This window comes from Rhopilema esculentum, chromosome 5, assembly GCF_057945365.1.
Source record: "Rhopilema esculentum isolate cy_ngs chromosome 5, ASM5794536v1, whole genome shotgun sequence".
Classification (NCBI taxonomy): Eukaryota; Metazoa; Cnidaria; class Scyphozoa; order Rhizostomeae; family Rhizostomatidae; genus Rhopilema; species Rhopilema esculentum.
The window spans coordinates 2,279,792-2,303,025 of NC_142819.1; the positions used below are offsets into that span (position 1 = coordinate 2,279,792).

At 34.6% G+C, this 23,234-nt stretch overlaps 3 protein-coding genes and 1 long non-coding RNA gene across 4 annotated transcripts; 2 read left to right on the forward strand and 2 right to left on the reverse strand.

Annotated features, from left to right (window-relative positions):
* The first annotated feature begins 3,674 nt into the window (after positions 1-3,674).
* On the forward strand, positions 3,675-12,455 carry LOC135689462 (uncharacterized). Its single transcript, XM_065206694.2, has 11 exons — positions 3,675-3,860; positions 4,749-4,807; positions 5,278-5,334; positions 6,390-6,509; positions 6,658-6,744; positions 8,294-8,420; positions 9,160-9,200; positions 9,722-9,897; positions 10,375-10,444; positions 10,887-10,926; positions 12,207-12,455. The coding sequence occupies exons 1-11, from the start codon at positions 3,692-3,694 to the stop codon at positions 12,263-12,265; spliced, it is 1,005 nt and encodes a 334-aa protein (XP_065062766.2). The 5' UTR covers positions 3,675-3,691; the 3' UTR covers positions 12,266-12,455.
* Positions 12,456-12,772: 317 nt separating this feature from the next.
* On the forward strand, positions 12,773-19,395 carry LOC148960201 (uncharacterized). The gene is made up of 3 exons (XR_016145322.1): positions 12,773-12,863; positions 16,522-16,598; positions 18,836-19,395. It is a non-coding gene; the product is annotated as an uncharacterized LOC148960201 (long non-coding RNA).
* On the reverse strand, positions 14,825-16,487 carry LOC148960202 (uncharacterized). The gene is made up of 2 exons (XM_065206696.2): positions 16,193-16,487; positions 14,825-15,543 (listed from the first exon to the last, which is right to left on the reverse strand). The coding sequence occupies exons 1-2, from the start codon at positions 16,470-16,472 to the stop codon at positions 14,888-14,890; spliced, it is 936 nt and encodes a 311-aa protein (XP_065062768.2). The 5' UTR covers positions 16,473-16,487; the 3' UTR covers positions 14,825-14,887.
* On the reverse strand, positions 19,250-22,766 carry LOC135689464 (UPF0728 protein). The gene is made up of 4 exons (XM_089116228.1): positions 22,294-22,766; positions 21,468-21,587; positions 21,013-21,092; positions 19,250-19,713 (listed from the first exon to the last, which is right to left on the reverse strand). The coding sequence occupies exons 1-3, from the start codon at positions 22,622-22,624 to the stop codon at positions 21,028-21,030; spliced, it is 516 nt and encodes a 171-aa protein (XP_088972354.1). The 5' UTR covers positions 22,625-22,766; the 3' UTR covers positions 19,250-19,713; positions 21,013-21,027.
* Between the last annotated feature and the right edge of the window lie 468 nt (positions 22,767-23,234).

The window sequence follows — 23,234 nt, forward strand, 5'->3', positions numbered from 1 at the left end:
TAAACTATCTAATTCTTAAAAAAAAATTGCAAGATGGAAATGGATTTAACATAAATAAAGTAGCCACAATACAAAGCACTTCTGAAAAATTTGTCTTGAAGCAAAACACTTTAATACAACGTTTTCCTGCCCCATTTATGGACGCGTGTGGAAAAAGTACTCGCGCAAATTTACGCCGCGTTATTGTCGTGTAACTAAGCCACCAGTCACGAATTCACCATTCTCCTCACGATTTATCAGTCTAGTTCAGTGCTAGTTTTAGATGCGATATCAAAAATAAATCACAGTCTTCCCCTATCGACATTTGTATTTGCTTTATCGTGTTGCTCTTCGTCTCTTCGGTTTCATTATGCCTCTAAAAGCAAGTTTATCAAAGGCTGGCCACGATTCGTTGATCTTTAAAGACTCTTGTGCAACCGGCCTGCCTTGCTTTAGCTTTTCTTATTACTTGAGGAGTTTTGGACCGTATTTGTTATTTTCATGCAGTTCAATATTAGGCCAGTTTTGAAAATACAGTCGCAAAGCACGCTGATTGCGTAAGACCCTTAAATGAAACCGAAAGGTGTTGTGTCATAAGCCCTTTGAACATAGGATTGTCCTATTGAGTAATATCGGTTATGATTGGTTACCCCCGTCAGGATAGAAATCAGTAAAGCTAGTCAAGATTTGCCCTTGCCATGATTATAGTTTTTGCACAACATCATTCTTTGATCTCGCTCAGAGCTTTCCAAATACGTTCAAAGCATTCACTTCATCGGCATAGGTAGAGTCATGGCCTCGCTTACAGTCAGCATTTTCGTAGAAAGAACACTTTCTATAGTCGCCAATTCTGCGCAGATTCCTGTTTTTGATAAATCCGCGCAGTTTATTTCGAGTTTCAAGTTCCTTTTCCGGAATCGCGTGGTGCTTGTGGGGGACGGGGCTTATCCACAACCAGCTTATCAAACTTCTATCCATTTATGGTTAAGGAAAAAAAGCACAATTCATGACATAAATGAATTTAGACCATAGTCAAACATAACAGTTTGTCCTGTCCCTCCTCTTCCGCCCAATTCGACACAATTTGGAAAACCGGGTATTCACTATGAAGAAGTAAAAAATTCATCCAATGTTCATCCAAAAGAATAACGATATCGAGGGGTATTGTAAGGTCTTCGCTTATTTCTTATAAAGATTGTATTTAGATTTGCCCTGATTTAGATAGGGCAATAGATTTTTTAGCCTGGTGTCAAAGATCTCCAAATTCAAAATAAGTACTGTGGCTGAACCTCAAATTGCTTTCTATTTTTTCGGCTCATATTCTGCATATACACTCCTTTTTCATAAGAATATTGCTTATAAGAATCTACAGACACAGAATCATCAAATTCTTAAGAATATTGCAAAAATATTGCTCAGCTTCAGCTGACATTGAGGTTGCTATTCAATAATGGGCCATGTTCCCCTAAAATCATATCATATTTGAAAAAGTAGGAATAATTTAAAAGTTTATTTAGATTCCAACAAAAATTTTTTCAAGAATATTAAGGCTGAGTCTCATATAAAAAAGAGTGTAAAACTACGAGTCTGCACGGCCTTACGGCTGTTTTCACGGAGTCGTTGCCACGGAGTCGTTTTCATGACCAAACCTGATAGGGCACGTCAGGTCTTGTGATTCTATAAACCAATTCTTAGAAGTCAGAACCAAGTTATGTTAATTCTTTATCCTTAAATGGCATACGTTTGAAGTGTGCGTCTTTTGCAAAACTGGGCCACGTAATATTTGCCATATAAGCCAAGGTGACGAGTAGTTTGAGAAGATAAAAATTTCTTTCTGTTTTTCCAACGTTAGAAATGCATGGAGCAGGTATTTTGGTATTTGAATATATTCCATGTACCATAGGAAGAATAAAATTATTGAAAGAACATATTTTTTGAGAAACTATAGCAGCCATGACCCGGTATTTGCAAAAATGGATTGCAAATATTTTTTTGCGTTAACCTACAATTTTTTAAAACAGTTGTTTTAGTTTCAACTTCAAGTATAGATATATCTTGTTTGATTAGCTTGAATACATATGAAAGAAAAGAATCAACCAATCTATGGTCAACTGTTTTATTGGTACGAGCTGTCTTGTATGAAAGGTGTGCCTTCAAGGCTCACTTCTCTTCCTTTGAAGGCCGAAAATTTTGTTCTCAACAAGCGTGAATTCCAAGCGTAAAGTTCATGCCAACTATTTGTGTATGCGGAAAACACTTCTCCGTTGACCATGTAATGTTTTGTCAAAAAGGTGGATACATCTATCATCGACACAATGAAGTACGTGATCTACTCGGCAACAGAAATTTCTAATGATGTTAGAATTGAGCCACCTCTACAACATCATGGTGGTGCAAATCTCCCAAAGAATTCCAACAAATCAGAAGAGGCAAGGGTGGACATCAGCATACGTGGCTTGTGGCAAAAGGAACAAAGTGCATTTTTTGATGTAAGGGTACTCAACCCATTCGCACCGTTGTACAGAAACCAGAAACTAAACAACACTTTTGCAGGGAATGAAAGAGAGAAGAAACGCGCGTACAGTCAAAGGGTTTTACAAGTTAAGCATGGTTCTTTTACGTCATTGATTTTCACTCACAGTGGTGGTTCAAGTAGAAAAACTGAAAAGTTTATATTGGTTTTATCTATGAAGATTTCAGAGAAACATGATCTAGCAATTTCACTGGTGACTAATTGGATTCTTACCAAGCTGTTATTTGCACTTCTTCGTATTGCCATACTATGCATACGTGGTTCCAGAAATAGGCGAACAAAAGTTGAAGTGGACACAGCCAACATAGAAATTGTAGAAACAATATCCCGGATTGATTAGTTAAAATTGTTGGAAAAAATAAATTAAAATTCAAGTTTTTCAAGTTGTATTCTAAACATGTGTGAACCGGTGGCCTTTCGGTATATAAACAGCACCAAATGTTGAATTATTGATGAAAAAAAAGAAAAAAAATCTATGTCAACCGTAGAAACAAAATTTTTTAGATAGTTTGAATTTTACAAACATGTTAGATATGAAAATGTAGAAACCAGAGGTAGAAAATTATCACAAGTAGGCTCTAATTGATTACTAGATTGATTGGAAAGATCAGGCTTTACCAAACCAATTCGTTCAAATCTCATATTTCAAGATAAAAAAATCAAGAAAATTTCATTAGAATGAATAATTTCAAAATCTGCGAAGTTTAAGATTTGATTAAGAATTGTCAGATTTTATCGAAATTTTAACTCTTATCCATACGAATATTTGAAGAAAACAAAACAAGCGTGAATTTCACTCAAAATGTTCACTCACACTCAAGCACACTCATCAGTCATTGAGCTTGTACCGTGTGTTGGCACATTTCATTTTCTAAAACAATTTCTTGATAGAGAAAGATGGTAATGAAGTCTTAAACGTTCTTTGTTGATTATTATCAAATTCACACGTTGTGTTCCTTAGGAACAATTAAAGAACCATTTTAGACCACGACTCTAAGAATCACATGTTTTGAGGTGCGGCAAGAATCAATGTTCTGTTATAACAAGTTTTTCATGGATGTTTTCAAGAAATTTTTCAGACCGTTAGATCTTCACTGTAACATCCCCGTAGGGTATGACATTTTTCTGTCCTTCTATTTCTCAGAGAAGCCATGCAAACGAGGCTGCGTTACAGTGACCATGTTGTACATTCGCACTGTCAGTTCTCTTGTCTGGCTTGCAATTGTTAGGAAGAATTGCCCCAACCTTAGCTCATTTTGCACAGGCACAGCTGCTCGACTTTCAACTATGGCCTACTCTGTTCAAGAAAGTGGATCACTGCATACTCACGACTACAAGATATATATTAGTGAGTGTAAACCTCGACATTTGCGTGCCAAAATACTATTTTAAATAGTAGATTCATTTGATCAAAATGTAACTGTTTCAATTAAAACAAAAAATGTTGCTTTTAGATGCAGCCAGATGTCGCTCGGCAATATTATCTTAAAAAAATTATGATTTTACCATTGTAAAAATAAAGAACTGAACAGTATCTTAATTTGTAATTGATGTGTCTAATATTTCCCAGAGCTCAGGCATGAACTTCGAACACTCTGGTAGTTTTTAACAACTCAAAGTTGCCGATCCTTTCAATTTCCTATACCTAATCAATTTTCCAGGTTGCTCAAAGTTTCAAAGAAAGAATCCACCAGGGCCTCCGACGACGGGGTTGCTCCCCCCTACTTTTTTCAAGACAGAGATTTCTTGCAAATCTTTTGTTATGGGTCTTTAATTTGCTTTTGCCCCCCTCCCCCACTTTTCAACCTGCTTCGGAGCCCCTTGATCAACAGGAAAGTTTTTGCTGTTAAATAATGTTACATATGGCATTATGTAATTTTGTGTTCTTCAAGGAGCTATCTTTCCTTTCTGAATTGCAGCCCTTGTTCATTCTTTCATGAATCACTTTAGTATAAAAGGTTAAATTCCCAAGGATGTTGCAGGGACTGCAAAACATTTGATTTTGGATTTTTTGCATAATTTTAGTTTTTTTGTTTGATTTTTGTGTCCAGATTTTAAGCCAGTCTCAAAATAACAACTTACAACAGAAATAAAGATTTGTGTTGATTTTTGAAATTCTTGTGGATGTTGGATTTTGAACAGCCTGAACTTAAATTATTGACAGTAAAATTAAATAAATATTTTAGTTGATATATGTAATCTTACTTTGATTTAATTTTGTTCTTCTTCATTGCAGAAGGAGAAAATGGTCCAATTTCACCATTTCATGACATTCCTCTGTTTGCAAATAAAGAGGTATGATGATTAATAAATACCTTTTCATATCATAATCATACCTAAAATACTTAGAAATGTAGGTTGTTTTTTGAAATTTTTTAAATACATGCAAATTTGTAGCAGCCTAGGTGTAAAAAAATTTGCATTTAACTTATTTAAGATTGTAGTTTCACATAGTTTTTTTAATTGTATGCCATTGAAAATTTAAGATTTATGGCAGAAAATGGTTTTTAACAAATCTGTCCTTCAAAAGTCCTGCATGATGCAAGTATGATACTGAGCATTGTTTATCCTGTTTCTCAAATTTTTATTGTTTTCTCTTTTTCTTTTATCGCAGCACCTTTTTGCAAGTATATGAATTATTTATTCTAAATTGTCATATTTTTTGCATGGAAAATTTGGGGTAAAAAAATGTTTCTTGGTGAATTGACACATTTCTCAGTTGTAAGAGTATTGGTTTGCTGATATAATTCAATTTCTTTTTTCAGAAGAATATATACAATATGGTTGTAGAAATTCCGAGGTGGACCAATGCAAAACTTGAGGTAATCAGCTCCTGTATTAATTCTGTTTATTGCTTATTGGATTTGATTGTAGTTCATATTCTAGATTTATAATATATTGTGTGCTGTCTTAATTGTTTGTAATAGGTGTCTGTTTTCATACCATCAAAAGACAAATGCAAGTTAACTTCTACAAAGAATGAGAGTTCATTTGTAGCACAGTTTTGCTAATGTTGAGCTGCAGTTAGGGTCCTATGGAAATAAATGGAAGTACTAGCCTGCAATCTAGACAAAAAGCCCCAAAATAACTGAAATTAGAGTAACTATATTTATTTTAAAAATTATCTAACTTTTAAAGCTAGGTCATTGACTTGATTTATCTCTTTCTCTGGTTGGTTGATTGCTTGCTCCTGTGAAAATTATGTAGAAACAAAGTTATTTTGTTACAGCTTCATTTTTATCTTTTGCTTTTTATATTACAGTGTAGATTTTATTATCAAACTATGAAATCAGAAACAAACAAAAAATCAAAAGGCATGATCAGCATAACTGCAATTTTTATGTAAATCCAACGAGATAACATTCCAATAGTTTCAACAGCTGATGATAACTCTCAAGATATTGGAAATGAGAAACTAATACCATCCACCCCTAATGCCATTCATCCCGTCTTATACCATGGCTCTGCAAAATGTTGTTTCACATATGTCATTAGAGACAAAGGTGTTTGGGGGCAGTTTATTAGTTTTCAGAGACTTCTACCAAGGTCAGGTTTATTGAATATGGCATGGATTCAACTCACTTCACTGATGTCAATAAGGACCGGCAATGACAATGCAAATGACAATGCAAATATAGCTAGCCGATAAATCAAAGAAAAATGCTGTGAAAATATGCTTGGAGACAGCCTTTTAACAGAGCAGTAAACATTTCATGGTACTTTAGAGAACCATGGTCTGAGAATTTTCTTTGTGAAAAAAATGATGCTAGGTTAATGCCTGTAGTGCCAGCCCTTGCTGTAGCTAGTTAGTTACATAACTGTCCATAAGTCCATAACTTGATACTTTTGAAGCAGGAAATGATATTTTGTTTTTCAGATAAACAAGAAAGAAAAACTCAATCCAATTATACAAGATGTCAAAAAAGGCAAAGTTAGATTTGTCAACAATGTGTTTCCTTACAGGGGTTACATCTGGAACTATGGTGCTTTGCCACAGGTAACTCCACTGTGTTGAATTCATCTGAAAATATTTTTGTTGATTTATCAAGACTCTCTGTTCTGTTGATGTAGAAACCATTTATAGAACTGGTTACATGCATAAAATAAGGAAGAACATATGATGCTATAATATTTTATCTTCACAGACGTGGGAAGACCCTCATGAAGTTGATTCGAGCACAAAGTGCAAAGGTGACAATGATCCAATTGACGTGTGTGAAATAGGGCATAAGGTACTCTTTTATTTTTTAGATATGAGCTTTAGAAAATTGTTGACCTTGGGCAAACTCTGTTCTTCAATATTTTTATATCATTTAAATTCATGTCAAGACAAGACTGATATTATTTCACTAATTTTCTTTGTTATGCTGTAGACAAAGTATTCTTATGTATTTGGCAGAAATGAAAAAACTTTTATTCAACAATCTCTGCTTGTTAACAGATTTTGTATGTGCAAATACAATTTAAAAAACCTTGCTACAAAAGAATGACAAATTTGCACAAAGCTTCTTTCATGAAAATTATTCAAAAATCGTTTTTTGAAATAAGAAAGAACTTTTAGACTTAGAGAAACTATGAAGCAGGTTGTTTTAGCAATGTCTGGTATTGGTGGCAGCTGGCAATCATTTAGAATAGGAAGAAGTGTTTTCACTTCCATTCTGTTGCCATGTCAACCATATGAACAGTGTTGGGCTGCACATGCAGCTTGTAAGAATTTTTTAACAATATTAAGATAGCTAGGTTTTCTTTGATCTCTGTTTCCTTGGAAATTCTATAAGCTACTGAAATTGAAGTGATTTAAAATGATATTTTCAGCAGTTTGTTTGAGGTATAGGAAAAGCTTGGAATATATATTTGCTTTTCGTCTGATAACAATAACAATAAGTTGTCTCAATACAATTTCTCAAATTTATCTGCTTGTCATTTAACGCTCTGGTAAAATTTGTAATAGAAATTGGATCCAATTCTTTGAAAGAATTGAAAGCTCTCAGAACAGATTTTTTTGAGTGTTGTTTTGTGTTGTATTTTAACCTGTTTGTTGTAAGACAAATGCGCCTTTCACAAAACGCCACTAATGCAACCAAAAGCAATCTGCAATATTTGTAAGACCGTTCTTTGATTGGTTCACATAGTAACGGCTCTAAGCAGCTGTATGGGTTGAAATATTTTGGTCAGTGAAAATGCAGTGTTAGAATTTAGAATGGCCCATATAAGGTCCTGAGCAGGCAGAATTCTGGTCAATTGTTATTGTTTGGGAGATGAAACTTTAAGTCCTTTGTTTCAAAACAATACTGTCTTAAACCAATCAGTGTTGCAGGGTCATTGTACATGCGCATTTATAACAGTATTCGCACAACGGTTCTGTCTGTGACCACACAACTGTTGAACTTCCTGCCAGGGCTTCAAGTGATAGTGCGCAAATGCAATGAACCTGAAACGGGGGCTTGCATGTCTGGAAGACAGGCATGATTCATCTCCCGAACAAGTTAAGCATGAATTGAGCATTGCAACAATTAAATATTGGTTCGCAATATCTTGTTCTAGCAATTTCCCAGCCTTGTTTTGATCAAACTTTTTTGCATAGGTTTTAGGTGCCAATCGTTTTTAAGTTGTATTCCTTTGAGTAGTAATAACCCTTATTAAATTTTCGGAATCCACAATTTTTTATGTTAAATGTGTTCCTTCTGGTATTCCAAAAATACACATGAGGCTTTCTAACATACTGTATCAGATCACTATCAACACTTTCAGCGTTTTTAAAACAAATATGTTTTGTTTAAGGTTGGTCGTCGTGGAGAAGTAAAGCAGGTAAAAATTCTAGGAACCTTAGCTTTAATTGACGAAGGAGAAACAGATTGGAAGATTTTAACAATCGATGTCACAGACCCGCTTGCAGACAAAATTAATGGTAAGACAACCGAAACTTGATCAGACTTTTAGTTAGATTTCTATCAGCTCATGAAAATATTTGTTAAGAGTGTTGATGCCAGAGACAACTGAAAGAGCATAGAATCATTATTATCAGGAAAAATATACCAAATGCTTAGAAGAATGATGGAAAAGTAGGAAAAATTAAAGAAAAAGTAGAGCAAGGAAAATGAAAATGACAATTAGGTTCAATTGGACACCATAAAAGTTTGATAGTTTGCAGCAAAACCATTTCTCTATTTTCAAAGCTTTCTAAGCTTCAAGGAATGATTTTTGTGTTACTTTAAGAGAAGCAAGTTGAAATCATTGTATTTCTCAGGGAGCTAAAGGTTTATATGGCCTTTTAAAAGGTGTTTTTTCCATAACCACCAACAGAATTCTGTTGATAATGTAGAAATTCTTTCGAGGAAACTTAGTCTGGATTTTTACAAGCAGCCACACAGTATTGGCGGATAAAGCAAAACAAGAACTTTCTTGAAATCTTGAAAAATGATTTTTCTTTATAATTTTTGCCTTAGTACTTGTATTCTAGCATTATTTCAAATAGCAAATAGTTTTAGGAACCATTCATTCTAATACTTTACCGATTTATGGACATCCTTTGAATATAAGATAAACCCTTTAATTGCAGACAATCTTTATATCAAACTTTAGGCCGAAGTTTTCTTTCATATATTTGTTTGTGCATGCCATATAATTCAATGAATTAAATTTTTCAGATATTGAAGGAATAAGACAACATATGCCAGGTCTTCTTGAAGTAAGTTTGATTAATTCTGTAATTAGTGTAATTAAAAGATTTATAGATTTTGGAGCTACTAGTTCTGGGATGTATGAGGCCTCGAACTTAAGGCTCATTTTTTCATGTAAATTTTAGGTTTTGTTTGTTTTAGCAATTTCCAGCTTTTTCACATTATTGTATGTTCTCAATTTATTCATAATATTTTTATGAACCAGTATAGATATGATAGAAAATTAAATTTGAAATTATCAAGTTGATACCCTCAATGGGTGATTTCAGAAATCGGGACACTCAGAGTCATTGGAAGCGTACAACCATCTTTTTCTATACACCAAAAGCGTAACTTCAGAAATAGATGTATTTTTCCAATCTGCTGGCTCTACAAGTGATGAGGAATCATGTAACAAGATTCTATTAGTGTTATTTCATCAAATTATCATTTGATGCAGCAAATCACCTAGCAGACACACTATCAGTATAATTTTATGCCTCTCAGCTTTGATGAAGCAAATCACCTAGCAGACATACTCTGTTAACAGGCCACGCACGAATGGTTTAAGTTGTACAAGATACCGGCTGGGAAGCCAGAAAATGAATTTGCCTTCAACGGTGAAGCAAAAGACAGGGACTTTGCTGTGCAGACTGTTCTGAGTACACACGAGCACTGGAAACGTCTGATGAACAGCAATCCATGTGTTGCTGATGACATTGCATGGTAAGTTAACTGTTCGAGATCTTCGTTTTGACATTGAGTTGAGATTGAACGGACAAATAGACTGTCATGTATGAAATACTATACGCTAGCCGGTACAGTAAAAAAGGTTTACCAGTCAACATTCCAAGTCATGTTAGTAAAGCTTTGACAATAGCCTATATGCCATCATTCTATTCTGGTAAATGTGTTTGTTAAATGATATATTTTCAAGGCGAGATTTCTATACTGCATGATTATATGCTCTCTGTTGTATAGCTGACTATTGCATTCTGTTGTAAACCTGAGATTTCAATAGTCAAACTTTTGTTGTGCGAAAGTGAAGTATACTCAAAATTGGTGAAATTTAAAAGTAGATAAAGACTTATCTTTTCTGATATGTATTTTGTCGCGTGTTAAGTGTCATAAAACTCATTAAGGCACTGCAATTATCTTTGGCAATTTTATTGAGCAAAATTAACCCAGATAATTGATTTTTAGCGATAATGTATCCGTTGATGGCTCTCCTTATAAAATTTCTCCAGAAGATGCAAACAAAGTGATTGCAGAGGTATAGTTATTATTTTATAAATAAACAACGTTGCCCGATTTTGAATTTCTAGCGGGAACTGACTGGTCCAGTCAATACAGGATGCTATCTTTTGAGTTTCCAAGCTTAATTCAAATTGATCAATGCCTGACTAGCTGACCGCTGGATGAAATCATCATTTAAACATGTTCTCCTTGCTTTTCTTAGTAACCCTAAGTAACTCTTAGTAACCCTAAGTAACTCTTAGTAACCCTTAGTAACCCTAGATAATTTAAAGTAAAACTCTGAAGCATACTCTGGATCTTGATTTCCGGGTTTCTTTATATTTTATATTTTGTACATAATTTATTTTCTTCTCAACTGCCTTTGCTTAGGCAAATTTTCTATAATTCGATTTACTTTATTTGTATTTAACTGTATTTTTACTCGTATAGTGTATTATTTTAACTCGAATTTTCTCCAGGCTCCACCTCATGGTCCACCAGCCGAAATTCCAGCAGAAGGTGAATTTTTAAATCTTCTCTCTGCCTTGTTAATTTTCCGTTAATCAAGCATTTTCAAATGATCTGCCAAATGTTTCTTGAGACAAGGTTATAAGTGCGAGGAATGGTTTTAACTTAACGACAAGCATTTTAACTAAAACCAGTTAATAGCAGCATCCTTTCTTCCTTAAGTTGTCTTGTTCTTTAATTTTGTCTGAACCTTTCATTTATTCATTTTACTAAACTAATCACTGTTTTCCATATAGGAGAATGTATGCTTTTTGACATACTAAAATGCAGCATTAGATATCATGTAAAGTATTTTCCCAACATAAATAGGACACATCCCTATGTTTTTTACGATTATATGAGTAGTATGAGAGACTCGATATTGGCAGGTGAGATTTCTTAATGGTTTTTAAATCTAGATCAAAGGGTAAAACGATAGGGTAAAAGTAAAAAAATAGCAAGATGGGTTTCTATATAGACACCCTCATTTTGCCATATATGCTTTACAGTATGGTAAAACATGGAAAGAACTCAATGTTTATCTCATCCTGTCGCCTTATTCCTTATATTTCCTGTTGATAAACAGGGGGTTTCCGCTACAACAGAGAACCATATGGCGGCCTACTCTCTATTTGTCGTCCCCTGCTCTAGATGGCAATAAGTTTTATTCCCTCCCAAGTATTTGCATCTATAACCATTTTCAAATAGTTACCGCTCGTAATGTTTAGTTTTCGACAATTCAAATCTTACAATCCACAAATGCTTTTAGTTGAATAAATTTTGGGGCTAAATTGTTAGTATTTAGGGTCAAGCACTTTTCAGAATTTGACACGATGTCAGTATTATGCGCTCGTGTAACGTAAAAACGTGCAGGAACACTTGATTCCCTACGTCCTTTGTGCAAAGTAGGGGTTGAACATCTTGTGATGATTTACAAATCACAGTAACAAATGAATCTTTGCTTTTCTCCCCGCATAGCAAGAAATTTCATAAATTAAGTCATGTTGCTTAATTCCGCCCCTTCATATGTTATGTTTAGATTGAATTGATCCCCATCACAGGGGAATCCTATTCAATTGTTACTAGAAGTTTACTGCATACGGTTATGTCATGTGATGGCGCACGTTTCGTTATGGTTGCCGTCGCTTTGTTTTGTTGATGCCTTGCTTTTGTTTGAACTAAATGCTCCTCCGCTCTCCCATTCTGAACTTTAGTTCCCTGTGCAAGCATCTACACCAAAGTTTGATGTGAATCAAGTTAAGTTCATGTCATAGAGTTTTTTTATTTTCTAGTTGATACTTGGCATTTTCTTCCACAAAGCCATGCAGTGGAGAGCGCCAGCAAGAAATAGATGTATTCACCAATCATTGATTTCCTGCCTTCAGAACATAAATTTTAATGAGAACTGACTATGAAATGGGATGGCACAGATTTGCCATGTAAAGATTAAAATAAAATGTGCAATACACAATTTAAGTAAAAGTCGGATAAAATTTTGTAATAGGCCATCTTTCTTAAATTGCCATATCTCTAGCACCGAACCGTATTGAAGTTATATTGGAACCTATAAGCATCAACATGAACATGAATATGTTCAGACAGCTTTCTAGTTCGACCTGGACAGGATTTCTGTTGCATGATGCAGCTTGATTTTTCACGAATAAGCTCCAAGCCACAGAATAGAAATGTCCAAGCTCTATCAGTTATGCATCGTCAAGCAAATAAATACAGAAGAGAACTGAATAGACGTCAAATCATGATTGGCTGCGAAAGGAATCACCACTGTGCGAATCACCAATTTTCTCGCAACCCCATTGGTTAAATTTAAAGACTGGGGCAACTTTTTCAATTGAACACATGGACACAATTTGTCTTCCAGAATCACAATTTATTTAAAATGGCGAACGGAGATGGGATTTAGCATCTCAGTGCCACCGAAATTCAAAAAGGTATTTTCAATACAATACTTTATTTTTCTGTTGATACAAAAAGAATTTATTCAAAAATATGTCATTGAAAAGCGTCCCTTTTTCTAATCCAATGTTTCGATCACAAACATCGATGATTTTCTTGAACAAAATGGTTTCGTGACTAAACTAAGTGCTGTGAAACTTTGAATTTACTCTGTCTGTAGGCTTTCTTGCAAATCAAAGTGATACAAAACAAATATTTTGTTTGCTAAAGCTAATTTTAATTGTTTAAAAGGGAAATATATATGATTTCCGAGTGTAAAAAGGATTTTTTTACCGAAATCATTCCTCTGAAAATTTTCAGCTTTTCTAAGCTTTTGTTAAGTCATCAAGTCATTTCTTTGCCAAATAAGGGTAAATTTTTCAAATTAACATTAAGACATTTATAAGGCAAACTATTTATAATTTTTGCATAAACAAAAGTATTTTTACAAAACTAGTTTCACATAAGATTTGCTTGTCATGACCTATAGGCTATCTATTTGCTCGTTTTAATAGGACATCCAAATCACTTTTAATAGCAAACAAGAGTGGAAAGGACTATATTTTAATCGCTAAAATCAATGTTTAGACGTTTCAAAGGAAAATATTCTTGGTTTTTGATGGTAATAAGGTTTTTCTCACCCACTAATTCCACTCAAAATCGGCTTTCTTTCTGTCCACTTTAAACAGAATTTTCAAATCCTTTTTAGCTCCAAATCAAAGTGAAAAATAAATTTTGATATAATGTTAAGACATATAAAATGCAAATACCGTAAATCCTCGAATTGCCCCCTGCCCCCCCCTCGAATAAGCCCCCACCTTAAAACTACCAGTTGTCAATAAGCTCCCCCTCGAATATACCCCCCCTCGAATAAGCCCCCACTGCTACCGTAGGTTACCTATGGCGTTTTATTGAATTACCGCAACAAATTCATACTTTTGGTAGTAATTAATTGAATGCTCATAAAGAAATTTTTACTAAAATAAACGAGGTCTTTTAATAATGTCTTCTTAATGTCTACAATATTTTTATAAGCCCCCCCCTCGTATAAGCCCCCCTCGGATAAGCCCCCATCCAAAAATATATAAGCCCCAGGCTAATTCGGCTAATTCGAGGATTTACGGTAGTCATGGTGTTTTATTGTCAATAAGGTTTTCCCAAGCAACTTCCACATTACATTCCAATCTTTTAGAAAATCTATAAGCTACATCTTTATCTTGAATCTGATAGACTTCAAGGGTTGAGATTATGGTGAGCGATTTATCTTCAAAACGGAAACCGTATAGTCTGGCAAAAGCTAAAACTTCTTACAGATAATTTTTTCTTCCAATACTTACCTTAACCGTCATTTTAGGAGAGTTGATAAAGAGTTGCATATCATGAAATGAAATAATCTTTGATCTGATACAGATTTAGCGTTGAATTTGAAGTGATCGAGTTTTCATGAAAAAGCAAGCATATAGCATTACAAAAATTGCCGTTTATGGTCGGAAATTTTTTCCGTACAAAACTTTCTTAAATCCTTCTTTTAGGGAGCTTAAAAAGTGTTGAATAACATAAACTAAAGTTATCTTTGAACTGATATAAAGTGTTGAATTTATAGTGATCGATTTTTCATGAAAAAAGCAAGCCTATAGCCTTACAAATATTGCAACTTTTGGGTTGAAAATTTTTTTCTTGCTATATTTTCTTAAATCCTCGTTTTTGAGAGTTTACAAAGTGTTGAATACCATAAACAAAACCTTTGGTAGATTTTAACCACTGAATCTATAGTCATTGACTTTTCTATCCAATATGTAAGCCTATAGTTTTACAAAATTTGAAATTTTTGCGTTGAAATTCTTTTCTTCCAAAACTTGCCTAAATCATTGTCTAGATTATGTACAATTAGAAGAGTACTTCTGAAGTAAGGTAAAGTTTGCGAAACTTTTAGCACAGAAACGATAAGAGAAAGTCATTTTCAATAAAAGAAAGTTTTGTAAATAATAGCTGTACATATAAATATTAAATACATATTAATTTAACGTTCAAATTCCATGAGAACATTTGACAAAACCAGTTTGCCTTCAGCATTGACAGATCCCGTTACAATGTAGTAGCCTGGGTCGAGAATCGACAAGCATGGACACTTGGCCATTTCTGCATTGATTGTGAAGGTTTCTCCTTCTTTGACACTATCAACAGGACTTTTCACGACATCAAATACCTCAAATTTGATTTTGGCTTGTAGTTTCAATGCTGAAATATTTTCTTCGATGTACTTGACAACCATGACAAAATCGTTGTTCTCTATGGTCTTGTTTTCAACAGCTCGGTCGTTTATTTTGAAAGGTTGAATATCTAGACATTCGTCGCAGTTGTCTTCTCTATCTTGACTCTGGCGAAGTGCGACCAGGCTTTTGTCACTTTTTTCGATCTCGGGTTGCTTTTCTTCAAGCTTTGCTTTCTTTTTATCATCGATATCAAAAACTGGTGGAATTGCTGTCACTTCTTCGGCTGGAATAAGTTTCTTTATATCCATGTCGGTTTCATCGGCAACAGATCGTCTTTTTCTGCCAAAGGGTATAGTGACCTTAACACCTACTGAACCGCCATTTTTAAAGCTGCCATGTCCTGTGACTGAGGCTCCATTTCTGAACTTGTACGTAACACCACCATTACTAATACTCCATGGGCCTGCACAGAAATACAGTATCAAAATCAAGTTTTTCATATGCTATAATTACCAGTAAATTATACAACAAGGGTAACAAACACTTAGGTCCTCTGAAGCCGAGAGGTCAGGGGCCTATGCCCCCACTTTTTAGCACAATCATTAATTATGAGCCTTTAATTTGCCTTGACCACTGACCACTTTCCAACTTGCCCCGGAGCCCATGGATGTATAACAGTTTCGTTCAGGAAAACAAAGCTATGTGGTAAGACCACTTAAGATCTTTTTGGTTAGTAGCTATTCAATAATGAAATAACCTCTGAACACATGAAAGCAAGTTGGTTTTTTTTATAAATTAATCAGAAGTCAGCAGGCGAAAATTATTGAACTTTCCTTAATTTTAAATGCTCATTTTGAAAAATCGAAGCTCAAGTTCATACGCACATTAATTATTTTAAGCCAAGCCAGCAATCAGTTCAGTCATACAAAATCTCCGCAGTCTCGTCGTATAATAGTAGCTTATTAGTACAGAAATATCACGACTTTTGAGAAATAAAATTTTATCTAATTCGTTTTTCTTTGTATATTTAATTAAAAAGATAAAAATATATAACATAAACCAAAGAGACAAACATATGAAATAAATAAGATAAAGAACCAAAAAGAACTTACCACCAGACCTTCTCCTCCTCCTTCTTCTTCTGCGTCCCCAGCATTGTCCTTCCTCTACCAAGAGGGCAATAGCAAGTAAAACCGCGAAGAGTATTGAGATCTTCATAATTTTTTTCTTATTCAACCTCAGGTCACTGGCAGCTAAAGTGATCAAGATTGGCAATTGAGGTAGAAGAGCAAAACGCCGGTTTTTATTGGTTTGTTCCGGAACCAAATCACTAACTTCCTTGTTATTGTAATCGGGTAACTGAACATGTATTGCGTGCGTTGTTAACGTCATTAATGAATCACGTATATTTGCGGTTTTCAGCTATCTAATCCTTTTTTAGATCAGTGGTTACAACGCGGAACAGACTACAGTGGCATACAGAATTTTATTCCGTTTCAGACCGTCTCAGCTCCAGAAGTATGTTTTCATATTATTTCTGTTCTACGAACGGCAGCAATGAAATTGTATTCCGTTTCTGACGGTTTTCCAAGATATTTGAATCTGATTGTTGAATCTGACGATTTCACAAACATTATACGGAAAAAAGTATTAATTGAAGGGGTTAAGAGGGGTTCTGTTTTAACTAGCTTCATCATGCAATTCATTCTGGAGTTGGAATAAATCGTTGTGATGCAAGGACCGTGGAGTATATTAGAGATTGAGGGGGCTAAACATGCTAAAGACCAAGAGCAGGACGATTTTTGTTTGGTTTTAAGTACACTATGGAAATTATGGGGGGGGGGGCTCCCTCATTTCCGCGGTCCCTGATTGGACCTTGTACGGAAGCCCTTGAGAAGGATAGTGCAGCTCATGACGTTTCAACCGATTTTTAGACGTTTTTAGCTGTTGAACTTGGATAACTGCTATAAAATTCAGGGCCATTTTCAACATACTGGTTAGGTGGGCAATTGCCCCTCCAACCCCAGTGTGACTTTGCATTGTGTTAAACAATAGGCGGTTGTCCTCCTCTTTATATAAACAGAGGATTTCCCCTGTAGCTAATTTGCCTTCGAATATACTATGACAAACTTGAATCCGCAAAATGTCTGACGTCAAAAGACAAGTAAAGGTCATATTAGAGGGTGTAGAAGTGTTTTGACTAGGTGACTAACAGACTGTTTTACCAACTGACTAATTTTGTGTAAAACCCAAGACTAATGACTAACCATATACTTTTACTTGACTTACGACTAATGCAATTTACCTCGAGTGTCACTTATATTCAAATATATTCAGACTTTTTAACTGCGTGCACTTGAGCTGAGAAAGAATCATTTATATATTATACTAGAAAAGTAAGTATTATCTTCTGGGGGGGTAGCTACCAGGTATCTACGCTGAATCACGGAATCACGCGTAAAATAATTACAAATCACGCTTTCACGGTCTGGAAGTTTAATTTCACGATCACGCCCTCTAGAAGCTCTCTGATTTTTATATAACTATCTAATAGTAGTAACTTCTTGTTGGCAAAGCCATCGGCATTGGAATCTCTGAATAAGGGAGACTTTCTACCAGGTCTGGTATCGGTGTCACATGCATTTCGGTAACCTTATGCATTTCGGTCCGGGTACACAAACGTATGACAATTTTCGTTATGCAAAAACGTACCCAAGCACCTAAACAATAGGGTACTAAAACAAATGATGGAATTTAGCATGCATAACGGTCCGGGTACACAAACGGATGACAATTTTGTTTATACAAAAATGTACCCAAGCCTTTAAAAAAAAGGGAACCGAAAAGAATGGTGAAATTTAGCATGTGAACCGGTCTGGGTACAGAAATGTTCTGGTTCATATTGTTCAGAATGTTAAGAGCAATCGAACTATTTTTAAAAAAGGGGACGCTAATAAGAAGCCTTGTTGTGATTTCCCTTTATAAGTTTATGCAAAAAAAAGTACAACAATGATGGCTACTCCAAAGTTTCACATTTGTCAGCAAATCAAGGCTTTCTCACTCACTTTGTTGGCAAATGAGGCCTTGCACACCACCCTAGAGCGAAAAAGCTAGCACTCGCAATGCTTACACCCTAATCGATTTAGAACAAATCAAGAACAATTAAGCCTCAGATTTTCGAAAAAATTAAGAACAGTCAGCCTGAACTTAAGTTTACTGCTTCTTATAAAAAAAGAGTGTACAACACTCATTTTCACGCAATCACGCATGTGTAATGCTGATTCACAGGTCACGCGGCAATGTCTATTCACGCATTCACGTATAATAAAATTTTTTTTCACGAACTCAAGCATTGAAAATACGCCGATCACGCAATCACGCCAAAATACCGGGTACCCCCCCCCCCCCTTCTGGTGATGAAAAGAGCAAAAGTGAACTTGTGTTTTCCCAGAAACAACTACGAGCAGGAGAAAAATCAACCATTCATTTGCTTCCCAATCAAAATGGTTGTAACTAGACCAAATTATAATTATATATGCATTGGCAGTTGTGCATGGAGACGTTTACATATGAAATAATCAAAGAAGGTGGAGGGGGAAAAACACAAACGTTTGTCGTGGTTGTTATGGCCTATAGCTACTGCTTATTAACTGATAATTTAGGGGAAGAATTTTTAAAATTTTTCCAATTTTCATTATGTAATATGTGCGCTTTCCCTACGTTCTCTCTCCTAAATGATAGTGCCTTTTCTTTAGGCCGTTTAATATCACGTCCAAGAGAACATTAAAATCCGACAAGCAACAAAAGGAATCTATTGCCAACCCCATGCTAGAGAAAACTGTGAATGGTAATCCGTTTCTTATTGTGGAATAAGAATACGATATAAAATTTAATGGGAGATTCGGACTTTCCAGACCAAATGGAAAGCCGCATAGTTTCCGGGATATTTACGTCACACAGTTTAGAAAGGAAAATAAACATAATAGAGCTAATTAGGTAGAGCAATGGATCTCAAACGTTTGGAAACAAAATTTGACAAGTGTGCAGTAATATCTTCACGAAAATTGTACGAGGGATGAGTATAGAGCAAAAAAAAATAATTAACTCGTTTGAAATTACTTGATCTTCATTGAACACTTCTGACATTCCAAAAGTTCTTATTTTTTATTGCAATTATTGTTATTATCGCTGCAACTCAACAATATTTCATTCCTTAGATTTTATCAATCTAACATAGTCTGTTTATAATTTTTCTATTCTTTTATGCCAGTAACAGCCATGAAATGGAATAATGCTATATCAAAATTTCCATTTTTCATCTCATGAAAAAATAAAAAAAACTTCTAAACTTCCAATTAAAGTCTTAAACTACCGCTACCGATTTCCTGTTAATCCCAAAAGCAGCTCGATTATTTTTCGAAACCAGCGTAGATATAAAGTTTCGAAAACAGTGTAACAGATGATTTTTTGGTTAAAAACAAACGAGGAAATTCCTTCATGAATCATACTTGAGTTAAAAGATTCATATATGTTTAAATAGATTATTTACATAATGTGTTTTGTATGTCTGCTTTGGTCTCTCCACAAGAACAAGACACATTTCTAGGAACTTTGCACTCCAATAACCAAATGCCTGTATAGAAAAGTAAAATATAATTAAATTTGCATTAGGAAGATAATTAGATAGTGCCCTTATTATTTATCCTTTTCTACTTAAAGTTAATTGTTGCTTTTTCATTACTTTACTGAAGATGACTGTAGTTATGGTTGAAATGATCAAAAGATTGTTTATGTGTTTTTGATTATGTCTAAATTATTATGTCTTACTGATTTTGTCTTACTGATTATGTAAAACTTTGTTTCACCGATTTTGTCAATTATGGATGTTATAACTTATGGATATGATGTCAAAACAAAATTTAGAAAATTTATAATTCTATCACCATGCTTATTGTGTGTGTCATTATCAAACTGCGCTTTCCAAGATATAAATCAGTAACTAGCCTTGATATTGAATTAGCACATTTTTGACTCTAAATCTGCCTTTTTAATTGAACTTGGGGAGCAAAACATCCCAATAAATTTGGCTGACCATCCCCTAAACAATTAATCATGACTAAAATTTACCAATTTTAAGCTCACTCAGCATAAGTGCATGACATGTTTATACTATTTTTTTGCCTTGATTAAAAAAACTTTCAATTTTGTTAAAGGGCATTGCAAAAAGAAACTTTGGAGAAAAGCCACTTGTTATAACCTAGATCTTCTTCTTGCCTGTGTTTCACCTCTTCAGTATCAGATTTTAGCCTACATTGGAACAGTGATCAATGTAAGCACTAAATAAACCATCCATTGACAAACATGTTGTTTTGAACCCAAATAGTCCTATTTCATATGAGGAGAACACAGAGCTAGAGAAAAGACAATGTTCCTAACATAAAAATTAACATACTTATATATACAGAAATGGATATCTAAAATAAAAATGTGAGATAAACAATTTTTTTTTCTTTTTTTCCCCCATCAATGATTCAACATTTGGCACTGTTTATATACGGAAAGGCCACCGGTTCACACATATTTAGAACAAAACTTGAAAAACTTCAATTTTATTTTATTTTTCCAACAATTTTAACTAATCAATCCAGGATATTGTTTCTACAATTTCTATGTTGGCTGTGTCCACTTCAACTTTTGTTGCCTATTTCTGGAACCACGTACGCATAGATAAACAAATGATTGGAAGGGTGAGTCAAGGTGATGAGCAAATTGAATAGTGTGACAAAGATAAAGTAAACACTAAGAATTAGTGAATGGGTGCATTGTGAGAATGTGATGGAATGAATGAAAAGAAAAAATTAACATAAACAGGCCTAAGTAGAGTCACTACAAGAAAAAGCTGGGAATAAGTTGAGAATACAGAAGGTTTTACCTTTAGATATGAATTTCAATATGCTTTTTGTACTGCTGCCAATGCTTGAAGGCACAGTGGATCAAGCTTTCCATCCCCACCTGAATGAGTAAAACACTTATTAGTTACAGAATAGTACTTATTATGCCAATAGAATTCAAGAAATTTTTCAGAGGAACACAAAGCAGGAAAAGATGATATTATCCTTTGAAGAATGGGAAGAGCAATTTTAAAGTACCTAAACCATGCCAATTTTTAAAGAAAAGTGGATTGACCATGCTCTTTACACTTTAAGGTCCTTTGTTGGTTAAGGCATGCAACTGCTCTGACTGCTTCAATGGTCATATTGCCCTGAACCTCTTTCTAGCACATATTTCAAATCAAGTAATCAGCATTGAAGCCATTCCAGATCCAGCTTAACATTAAACAATGCCTGAATATCAGTATTCAAAACTTATGAAAAGAAAATAACCTACCAAAATCTAGCTCTTGTATCTGGCATCTAAAAACAACTTCTTCATGTACAATAAGTTCAACAACATTCCATTCTTCAGATTTTAAAACGGATACAGAATGACCATCTTCTTTAAGAATGTCTTAAATAAAGAAATGAAAGTCTTTTAACTACAGTAAGGTTAGGGTTTTATGTTAAGCAGCATTTAGTTGTTACAAAGCTTTTTGACCAAATTAAAAATTAAAAGGTGCGTTTGGGAAAGTATTATAATTATTACTTTTTTTCAACAGTATAAACGAGGCATGCATAAGGTGGGAGCAATGCTGCATACTTACTATCCAAGTTGAACAATGAAATAGCAATATGTTCAAAGAGGTTTTTTATTTAAAATCTGTGAAAATAATTTTGCTTGCATGAGATCTTGATCAATTGTCAAGAGGTTCTACTGCCTACTCTCCTCAGTACATAGAATTACTAGTAGAACTCTAGGCCTGTCAAGTGCACATCTAAATGTCCTGTTGGTCACTAAACTTGATGATGATGGTTTGGGAAATACCAGTGAACAAATAAAGATTTCTTGTGCATGACATTACAAAAGCTGGAGCAGAGTATTTACTAGAATAAAAACAATTAACAGTTCCTCATTTCCAGTTCATTTTTGTCTTATCCTTCGTTATCATTTCAGTTCAATATTACCCAACTTAGACAACTAAATTGAGCTTGACAAGGGAGAAAGCGATAGTATGACCAATTGTATTGCATTTCATAAAGGTTAAAAGATCAAATTTTCCTTAGGCCTATCCTATTTATTTTATTAGAGTCAAAATAAACTTGGCTATTTCACTCACATTGGAGACCATCAAGTCGATCTTCGGTGTGTTTTACCAAATGACAAGACTGGTATGGTCCATATCTAATGATAACCTCGTGCCTCACCATTTCATAAGTTTTCTGGCTTGGTTCAAGACACCATTTTTGATTGTTCACCATTCGTTGCCAATGCCAACAAAATTGATGCAGGCCTGGGGATGTTGTTGTTGTTGCAAGAAAGAAATTGAAACAATACCAAATAAATGTGTGTCCAAATGTTCCACATTGTTCATACCAGTTCCACAATGTTCCACAATGTTCCAAATGTTCAACACAATGTTCCCCATCATTTCTAAGTGCGAACTCCATAAACTTTTGCAGGGGCAAGCACCCCTACCAGTTCGATAGACGAACGAGACTGCATAGCAGGTGAAAGAAAACGCGATTTTCCAATAACGTTATGGCTACACTGTCGGTTACCCCCCGCAAATGATAATAGCAGATATGTTTAACTCAAACAAACAAAAAATTTCTGACGCAAATGCCAGAATGTCTGACAATGGCAAGACAATGTCAACGGACTCGATGGTTTGGCCTTAGAAGGATATCTTGGAACGTTTTGATAGGTATTCTCCACGGCCAGTTCTGTGACGAATTTTAAAGGCACTTTTCTCTGTTTTCAAGGCACACCCTTCCAGGCTTCACTTCCTCTTAACAACAAGCAAAAATGATTGGGCAAAAAAGAAACAGAAAATCGATGCAGATATCATCTATCGAAAAAATAGTGGGTTTAGAGAACAACATCTTTAACCATCTTTATTCTTCATAATTATATTTAATGGAAAACTAGGTACTATAAAGCAGTATGGGACAATTGATCGACAAAGTGATCTGAAACAATACAAACATAACGATAGTCTCGATTCCTAAAAGCTTTCGTTCTAAACGTAGCCCGCTTTTCATTCAAGCTTGTGCAAAT

Coding starts and splice junctions, on each gene's coding strand:
- LOC135689462 (XM_065206694.2), top strand. CDS start 3,692: ATGTTGTACATTCGCACTGTCAGTTCTCTTGTCTGGCTTGCAATTGTT. Junction 5,335..6,389: donor GGACCAATGCAAAACTTGAG/GTAATCAGCTCC, acceptor TTTGTTTTTCAG/ATAAACAAGAAAGAAAAACT. Junction 6,510..6,657: donor ACTATGGTGCTTTGCCACAG/GTAACTCCACTG, acceptor TTATCTTCACAG/ACGTGGGAAGACCCTCATGA.
- LOC148960202 (XM_065206696.2), bottom strand. CDS start 16,472: ATGACGTTAACAACGCACGCAATACATGTTCAGTTACCCGATTACAAT. Junction 15,544..16,192: donor GAGGAGGAGAAGGTCTGGTG/GTAAGTTCTTTT, acceptor ATTTCTGTGCAG/GCCCATGGAGTATTAGTAAT.
- LOC135689464 (XM_089116228.1), bottom strand. CDS start 22,624: ATGGAGTTCGCACTTAGAAATGATGGGGAACATTGTGTTGAACATTTG. Junction 21,588..22,293: donor TCGACTTGATGGTCTCCAAT/GTGAGTGAAATA, acceptor TCTTTATTTAAG/ACATTCTTAAAGAAGATGGT. Junction 21,093..21,467: donor GATACAAGAGCTAGATTTTG/GTAGGTTATTTT, acceptor TTACTCATTCAG/GTGGGGATGGAAAGCTTGAT.